A 9,638-nucleotide genomic window follows, 5' to 3' on the forward strand; every position below is an offset into this window, starting at 1 on the left:
GCGCGCTTACCAATCAGTTTGCCCAAGATCACAGTGCTGGACCAAGTCAGAGTCCCGGGACAGCCCAGGAGCCTCATCTTCTAGTCCTACCTTCCCTTCCCTTTCAGAACAGCCGAGAGTTCAGTAGTTGAACAGCCACATCCATAGAACCAGCCCTGTTCAAGGGCTCTGCACTCACAATCTTCACTATATATAATAGTCTATATATTTTATGAAGAATGCTGGCTGGCTGTATGACAGGGAATTTGCAGCAACTGTCATAACTAATAAAAGTCATAACATTTTTTGATGTGCACGCATTTTGCAGGAGTCTGGAATCACACACCTTCCCCTGCCTCACTCCTTCCGTGGCCCCAATGTTTGAAGACTGGCAGCTTATCTGAACCCCTCTGTTAAAGTGCTTTTTGTTATTTCTTGGTGGCCCGTGTCACCCTCTTTTCTGTCCCCCTTGCTGCCTCTGCCTCTCCCTGGACAAGTGCCCTGCTGTGTAGGAGGCTTGCTCTACCTCACCCTCAGGACTTTCAAAATGGAAACTCCTTCATTCATCCCCATAACACATTTTGCCTTCCTGCAGACTGTGGAGGACTGGGATTGTGGCTCAGCTGTCAAGTGCTCGCCTAGCACGCATGACGCACGACGCATGACGTTCCGAGTTCTATCCCCAGCCATGCATAATTTAGTCAAAGCAGCACAGGCTTGTCACACCTGCGCTGGGGAAGTTGAGGGCAGAGAAGGAAAGAGTTCAAGGCTATTCTTCAGCTGCGTGGTGACTTACAGGCCAACCTGGGCTACCTGAGACCTTGTCTCAAAAACAGCGAACCCCATCAGTGCGATGGCTTAGCAGGCAAAAGCACTTGCTTTCCAAGTTCAGTCCACAGAAGCCATGTAAAGAGCCCCATGCAGTGGGGTCACCTACACTTCTAACATTGCCACAGTGAGAGGAGGCTGCAAACAGCCAGGAGCTCACAGGCTACGCAGCCTGGCACAAAGGAGAGATCCTGCTTCGTCAGGAAAGAAGAGACTCCCTCCTGGGAGTTGATCTCTGATCTCCATGTGCCCATGGCAGCGTTCATGGGCCTGCACTCACCACCCCGGAAGTAAAGTAGTTAATTTAAAAATACAACTTTTTTTAAAAATGTATTTGTGTCAGGGTTTCTCTGTGTAGCTTTGGAGCCTGTCCTGGCACTCTGTACACTGAGATCCACCTGCCTCTGCCTCCCAAGTGCTGGGATTAAAGGTGTGCGCCACCATGCCTGGCTACAAAATTATCCATTTGCAGTCTGTTTGCTGCCATGAGGATGGAAGCCCTCTCACAGGACAGGGCAGAGGTTTTATCAGTTTCCCTCACAGATCCTGGGAGCTGCAGACAATGGCGGGCACATCCTAGGCGCCACACACAGCGTCCATTGCCACATGGAAGATGGCTGCTCTCTGTGTTGTTCCCTTTGCCCCAGTTGACAAGGTGAAATGCCTTCGGTATACAAGACCGTGATGTGACAGGTGACTTGGAGGTTGCTTGAGAGCCACACCTGTCTGGAGTGTGTCCACTCCCTACCTCCAGCCAAGCACAGGCCTGCAGCGGTGAGAGCTTCCTTCAGCAGACCAGCCAGCCTTTCCGAGAGGCAGCTAGGAGCCAGCCAAGTCTCTGCTTTGAACTCCTTCCCTAAGAAGGGTGTGCAGGTCAAAGCCGAGCTCATATGGGTCACTCTTGGGTACCACCCTTTGATCCATGCCCTTGTTGTTTCCTTGCTGGAGTTTCTCACTGATCCCCGAGTAGAATAAAGTCCTGGGCTCTGCCCCATCTCTGGGCCCTGCCCCATCTCTGGGCCCTCCCCAGCCTTGTGTTCTCACATGAGTCCTTTAAATGCCAAAAGCACAACATGGGATGCTACCAGGGCTTTGTTTTGTCCCCATGTCCATCCGCCTGTCCCCTATGCTCTGTAGGGGATGACTCAGCTGTGGAGTTTTATACAACCTTCCAGAAGTTCCCTAGGTGTATACCAAGAAGATACAGAGTCAGATTCTCACTCCTTTACCTTCCTTTGTTGAAACAGAGCTCAGGAGGCCCTACATCTATCTCATCCTCAAAGAAGGGGCTCTCACTTCTACTGGATGTTGTGTCTGCCTATCTCTACACTTAGAAAAGCCCCTTGGGCAGCTGTCTCATGGGTTTCCCCCCACCAAAGAGCATCCTGGAGTGATGAGCCTTCCGCTGTAGTTCTGAGATCCCCACCTGGCCCCAGGCAGCTGATCTCCACACTGGAGAGAGCAGAGCAGGACTGTGCCTGGCAGACACCATCTCCGCCCCCTTCTCAGGGTCCTTGACCCACACAGCAGATAAGCGTGTGGCCTCCCTCTCTTCCTCCCCCATCTCCCTTCTTCCCTCTCTTCCTTTCTCTTTCTCTCGCTCTCTCTCTCCCTCCCTCCCTCCCTCCCTCTCTCCATCCCTCCTTCTCTTCAGACGGCCCAGTCAGCACCATGGTTTTGACATCCTCCCTGTAGACACATGCAGCAATGTTTGGAGATATTGGAGTTGACACAGTTGGTGGGGCTGGGTGTAAAGATATACTGAAGTGTATCAGAGATGTTGCTGAACAGCCTCCAGTTCCCAGGCCAGCCCCACAGCAAAGGATGTCAGTAGCACTGAGTAGGAAAACTGTCAACACCTGGGGCTGGAGCGGTGGCCTGGTGGTTAAGAGCACGGGCTTCTGTTACAGAGGACCCGAGTTTGATTGTAGGCACCCATGCTGAGCAGTTGACATTCACCTGTAATTTTAGCTTCCCGAGACTGATGTCTTCTGAACTCTGCCCTCCATTCCAATCCAAACACCCCCACACATGTATACCTACACATAATTTTAAAATTAAAAAAAAATGAATTTTGGGGCAAAAAAGGAAACTGTTGACCTGCAGAGACTCGGGAGTTAGAGATCATGCTGTGTTAACTGCTAAGGTCTGAGAGGAGCACTCTGGCCCAGGTGTTACCCCTCACTTCATCCTGAGGCTTCTCTTTCCTCTGCTAGAAGAGGGGGGGGCCGGAAGGGCTACGGAAGGGAGGAGTCCTCTGTTCTTTGGAACCCCCATCCCGTTCCTTTAGGTTGTCACTCAATGTTTCTAGCCCCTGTTTTCTAAGACTCTGCCCTTAGAGATATGTCTCTGAAGGGTGTTACCCATGTGGAGGTGGTTCAGGATCTAGAGAAGGCCATTTGTATTGTAAAGCAGAGAACAACCCACTCAACAGTAAGCAGCCATCTTACTGCTGCTCATACTCGGCTCCATCCCACAAGACTGAGCCCTCAGCATCCTGTTCAGTCTTTATAGTGTACCTACCGGGCACCCTGTAGGAGGCAGCTCATCAAGGGGGAGTGACCTTTAGACAAGCTTATAATTTAGATTGACAAGAAATGTGGTGCTCAAGCCAGCTGCAGAGGACTCGGCATCTTGATTGCTTCTTAGAGAATATGCAAACACTGCATGGAGACCCTGAAGAGTAGGCAGGACGCAAACTGAGACGTTGCCAAGTACCAAACAAGAGTGTGTAGAGGAAGATCTAGTCCAGAGATGAAGATCATGGGTCATCTACAAATTTGAGGCTTCTAAGCACTGATCCCCATCTTCTCTGTGGCTTCCTGTCTGAGAAAGCGCATGCCCATGTGGTTTGGGTTCGACAACACCAGGCGAATATGGTGGGACCCTGACCTCTAACCTTAACCCTTTCCTGCTTAAGAAGCCCTTACTTGTTGCTGAGCCTTGCAATTCCACCACAGTTTGCCCTCTCGGGTTCTTTTCCCACTGACCTTTGCCCTATAAAATGTTGCCCGTGATCTCCAACACATGCAGGAAAAACACATCATACACACATGCACACACGCACATACATACGCACATACACACACATTTATGTGTGCACACACATACACGCACGCACACACACATCACATGTACATACACGCATACACACGCACACACACACGCACATACACACACATACACACGGAATTTTAAAACATGTCCGTGTGAGTTAGAGAAAAGTTATTACTTTTAGTGCTCATAAGTAAGTCACAGTGACAAACTTCCATGTTCTGCATGATGAGCTCATGTCTACCAAAGCAGTCAGTCCTGGGAATAAACATAACTTCAGCCAAATAGCTGAAAACCAGTGTACACCAAAAAAAAAAAAAAGAAAGAAAGAAAAATATTTTTGATAGGCACCAAAACCATACCCATACACCCGTGCGCCATGCCATACACGTGGAGGTCAGAGAACAATTAGCAGGCCTTGCTTCTCTCCCGGCATCACACGTGACCCCGTGATCCAACACAGACTGTCAGATTTGGTAAAAGCAAGTGTCTTTATCCACTGGTCCATCTTGCTGGACCCTACATGGGATTTTTTGTGTGGCAATTGGAAATTCAAACTAGCTAAAGAAACGAGAGGGGGTTGGGAAAGGAAAGAGATGGGAGGTACATTATCATTTGCATATATTTGTATATATTTATATGCTCGTTACCTTTCCTTACTTCTGTATATCAGATCTCAGTCTCTGCTGAAAAGACTTGAACGTCGGGATGCAATGAGAGAACAGGAGTTAGGTCCTAATAGCAACTTGGCACCTCGCCAGCTGTGTATCTTTAGCCCAGTTTACTAACCTCTCTGTGCCTTAAGTTCCTCCCTGATAAAGTAGAGCTAGCAATCGTACCTCATGCGGAGATGAGTGCCTATCTGTCCGGGGGTTTAGGATACTATCTGGCACATGCTACATCATATTCACGGGCAGAACACAGCGGGAGTGAGGCCCCTAGTGTGTCTGTGCAGATATGGGAAGCAACATGGAAGATATTCCCTCATGACCCATGCCTGGGAGCCTCCGTCAGTAATTCTCTCGTGCCTTCCTCCCGCAGTTCATGACCAAGAACCCTCACAAGCGCCTGGGCTGTGTGGCGGCACAGAACGGGGAAGAGGCCATTAAACAGCAGCCCTTCTTCAAGGAGATTGACTGGGTGCTGCTGGAGCAGAAGAAAATCAAGCCCCCCTTCAAGCCGAGAATTGTAAGTGGGTCTCAGCCCTTGCCCTCCACGGTCAGCTGGCACTTTTGTACCTGGGGTGTGGCTGCAAGCCCAGGGAGGGGTCTCCCCTAGGAGAGTCTGAGGCCTTAGACGTTGACTGTCAACAATGACACCTGCCGCTCCGTGCTCTTAGCGCCGCGCTGTGTTTGTTTATTCTGGCAGCCATAGTGATCCTAGTTCTCCACGTGACACAGAGATGATGATGTTTCCTGAGAGAGAAATGGGGTTTGGGGTTTGGGCTTTGAAAGCAGCCATGTAGAGGAAAGCGTGACCTAAGTGTTTGTCGTGGTCCTTGTATGACAGAGAGTGAAGTGAGATTCAGTGGCTATTGCAAGAAAGACTGACCCCAAGTCCTGCGTTCTGGGTCCATCATAGTCCTGTCTCTCATGTGTTCCTGCCCTCTGCCTGCTCCGGGCACAGCATGGGCTGACCTCCATGTGCAGTGCCAAGCACAGGTGAAGGCTGGAGATCAAAGGGACGAGACACTCGGAAAGCTGGACAGAGTACTACACTCAAGGCTTGGCTGGGGAACCAAGGCCATGGCCTGCGACCTGACCTACTATGGCAGTGTTCAAAGAGCAGGCAGTGTAATCCCGAGAGAGAGGTATCTCAATTCCTGTATTTCAGGAGGTAGTGAGCTCTTCAGGCTGAGAATCCGGGCAGCCATCTTCAGACACCTGGGAACCAAAGGGAAGAGTCTCTTAGACAGGATCCCAGACCTGTGAGGCTGGCAGGAGACCTGAGATCACCAACCAACCATGGGTCACCATGTCCTGTCCGAGGAGACCTTCCTCCCCCACCTGCAAGGGTAGAAAAAACCCCAAGTGTCCCTTGGACCCCCAGAGAGGAATATTCTGGAAGGTGATTGCCAGGTGATGAGTATGCTCCAGACCATAGACAAAGCCAAAAGTGACAGGTTGATGTGACGAAGGCTAAGGCTTGCTGGCATTCCTATTTGCTTTCACTTTAGTCTGTGTGCTTCTTGAGAGACACACAGCTTGGAACAGGCCAGGCTTGAGGTCTGTTTCTCTCTGCGAACCTGCCCTCCACTTTGGCCCATCTTACCACAGCTTGCCCCTCCACCCCCACTCCACCCCGTGCCAAGTTCATACAGTGGATTTTGTACCTAAGGAAGGTTTGAGGTTCTGGCTGTAGGGCTGACAGAGCTCACTGCATGTGTCAAGCCTATCTGATGGCTCAGCCTGGGGCCACTAAAGTAGCCTCAAAGGGGAAGAGTAACTGGATACCCGACAGAATATATGAAGCAGGTCACCAGAGGTTGAGAGAAACTGCAGGATCAAGCCCAAGAGGCGAATTATAATTTCCGTGGAATCTGACTTAATCCCTAGAGAAATGAGAAGCAGAATTATAACCATGCAGCCCCAACTAACAAGAATCCAGACAAGACCCAGGGCCAGTCAGATGTCATTGCCATCCATAGATTGGCTTGAACTTATGTTGAGACTCTATATCAGCAAGGCACTTTCAGCCAGACGCAGGGAGGACCAGTCAGAGCCAGAAAGACTGGATGAGAAATAGGCACGGCCTCTCAAGAGAGTGTGTGGTGAAGAGGCCCAAGGAAGCCCCCCTAGGGCTATGGAGGGGAGCAAAGGCCAGGAAGTTAGTGCTGTAGAGAAACTCCTAGCAGGAAAGAAGTGAGAGCGAGCTTGAGCCTCAGTTTACAAAGGATGTTTTTTAATGAATGGAGTCGCTGGGACTAGGCTCTCCCTGGGGTCTAACAGATGACCGGGTAAAAAGAAGTGACCACAGGCCTTTCCTAGGAATTTCTACTCCAATCCAAGGCAGGCTCTGGAATTTAATTAATGGTGAGAAACTTAAGTTCCTAAGGCAGCTCTTAAAGCCCCATCAATCCAGGATATCCTCACTGAGTTTCCAATCTTTAGACTGGATGTGGTCTCTTAGTAGTCTCGTCCTTGCTCGGCTTCTATGGGTCGTATCACAAGACATTTGGAGAGGAACCACACCTTGGTTCCAGAGTGAGAGCAGAGTGACAGGGGCTGTGAAGAATGGTGTGAGATCACTGTGGGCCTGGGGTCTGGGACAGAACCCAGACACTGAAGAAACAGGGAAAGAGTGGGGAGCAAATGGGAGAGGCTACCACGTGTCCCCCTCCACCCGTGAGTAGGTCTCGGCAGGGCTCCGGCAGGTGGAAACCCCTTCAGGTTATCCCTAGGCAGGTGTGAAGATGTTCCCATAGGCAAGGGGTTTTCAGAAACCAGAAGAGGAAGTACTTCTCTGGGTCTGGGATCAGGTGGGCTTCCATACTCCCCTGGACCCCAGTCCACAGGTGACAAGGACTGCCCTGACTTTAGCCTCTGGGAAGCCTCCCCCTGGGAGTGTAAACAGGTCCCTGCTCAATTCCTTTGCTGGGGGACCCACATGAGCTTCTGGTGGCTTTCTTTCCCTGCGAGAGTATGACCAAAAGAAAGAAAGGACTGGGCCATGTAGGTCCAACATCCATCTTACTTTCCTAAAACTATCTTCACTGTTTCCATGGAAAAACTGTCTTGTATATGTTTCCCCACTGTGCCCCAAACTACCCTGCTGGGGGGCTAAGGAAGAAGGGTTCAATGCGCTGTTTTGTTTTAGCTGAGATGAGGAAATTAGGGCATCAGGGATAAAGAAAGTGGGGAGGAAATAATCAGATCGTGTGAGAGGTGTTTCTGGCCATACTTTGGCCGAGTCCTGTGGCATGGTCAGAGCTGCCTGTCTCAGGTCTTCGGAGACTACATCGAGGTATTTAAATATTTGATCACATTTCTGTCCTTGGGATCTGAGGTCTCTGTTATAAATATCAAATCTGCGAGTGAAAAGAAAAAAGGAGGAGGAGGAGGGAGAAAGAAAAAGAAAAAGAGAAAGCAATTATCAGGAAGGTGTCCTGACCCTGTCCCCAACATCCCTGCAATGTAGAAGAGTCCCTCTGCGCTACCTGTGGGTGCAAGTCTAGCAGAAGATGCTGAATCAAACCAAAACCATTCCATGTATATCACCTGGGAGAACCTCGCAGGCCCAGTGTGGAAACTCAGTGGGTTTTTATGAGCCACCATCCTCGTGTAGCCAACGAGCACAGAGATGTCTGCCTAGCCCAGGCGGTAGCAGGGAGGCAGGCCAGCTCTGTGCTCCATTAGCCGCCACGGCCTTAGGCAAAAGCAGTCATACACAAGTCCCTGGGGAGGGAGATCCTGCAGCACGCTGCCACGGAGCCCTCCTGCTCGCGGGGCAGAGGTTCCTTGCGAGACTGGCTTTCTTTGGCCTCAGGTATCTTATATATGGAGGACATGTCAAGGAGAGCTGGGAAGCTCAAGGAAGGAAAGATAGTTCAACACCAAGAAAAAGCAATGAGGACATGGGACTATACGCCAAGACACTGTGAAGTGTTTGGATCTTGTCTTACAGACAGATGGCACATGAAGGGATTGATACCGTGTGAGGAAAGAGATAAGCTCTCTGAGCAGACAGCACTAGCCTTGGAGGTGTCACTAGCACAAAGAGAAATTGGGCACAAGTTTAAACCAGTAAATAAGGCAGGTTCAGAAAAGACACCCCCACCTCCCAACATCCCCCCACACCCATTAACACAGACACCTTTAGGGAAGTGTGCTCAGGTGCTGGAGGGCACGAGAAAGCCTGGCTTTCTTCTCTTTGGAACTAACTCCACTTATTCTCCAGCTCTGCCCTGTTGGCCTCATACCAGAAAGCCACCACTCCCCAGAAACCTACTCAGCAGCCACTACCTCAGTTCCCTTACTGGCTACCAGAGCTGAGTCACCTGGCAGGTGACCTGCCTGGTGGATTCAGGGGGAATTGGTTTTGTTGGGTCCAGGAGTGGTCCTAGCATCCAGTCTAGCATTTGAGAATAGCCACGATGTAGTATCTTGTGTCTCTAGAGCTCTTAAGTCTCCACCAACCCATCACACCAGGCAAAACCGTTTCTGCCATGGCGGGTTCACCTGGAGACTGGGTCCTGCTCACACCCACAGGGGCTGAGGGCGACATCAGAGCAGCTTCCGACCTGACTCCCATCCCATCCCCTCCACAGGAAGCCTCCCGCCTCTGAAGGTATCACCAAAGAGATTGTTCAGATTGGAGGCTGGAATTTGGCCTCTGGTCAGTTTCCATCGCATACCTCCCCTGGCTGCTGTCCCTGCGGGCTCTCTGCCTTCCTGACGTGTTTGCTAAGCTGAGAATCCTGTGCCTCTGGCGTCTCAGCCTCACTGTGTAACCCTTGCTCTGGTTCCCCAGAGGTTAGGAGTGCAATGGGGGTTTCCAGCCTGCAGGCTGTCACCCCTTTGTGTGGGCCCCCACTCAGTGGCTTCTGCTTCAGCATGGAAAGTCTCTTCTCGTGTGTCGTCTCGACTGCTATGCCCTCCTCCCTCATGTTCCCTGTGTGTTCCTCCCGGCCCAGCTCTGTGCACCCATACACTGATTTTATATAAATGATATGCCATCAACACCAAACCAAAAAGCTCTATGGACGTGCAGTCAAATCAACAAAAGCCAGCAAACTCCTTAGACTAGAGGTGACAGCCAAGTGTGAACACTGTCTCACT

The 9,638-nt window shown here is 50.7% G+C and overlaps 1 protein-coding gene across 1 annotated transcript in view; it reads left to right on the plus strand.

Moving 5' to 3' along the window:
* Prkce (protein kinase C epsilon) overlaps window positions 1-9,638 on the plus strand; it is a 530,068-nt gene that overhangs the window by 498,683 nt on the left and 21,747 nt on the right. The window contains exon 14 of the mRNA XM_026783064.1: window positions 4,903-5,049. Coding sequence (XP_026638865.1) covers window positions 4,903-5,049 — 147 coding nt within the window. The remainder of the gene's footprint in view (window positions 1-4,902; window positions 5,050-9,638) is intronic.

This window comes from Microtus ochrogaster, chromosome 16 (assembly GCF_000317375.1).
Source record: "Microtus ochrogaster isolate Prairie Vole_2 chromosome 16, MicOch1.0, whole genome shotgun sequence".
In the NCBI taxonomy this organism is placed as follows: domain Eukaryota; kingdom Metazoa; phylum Chordata; class Mammalia; order Rodentia; family Cricetidae; genus Microtus; species Microtus ochrogaster.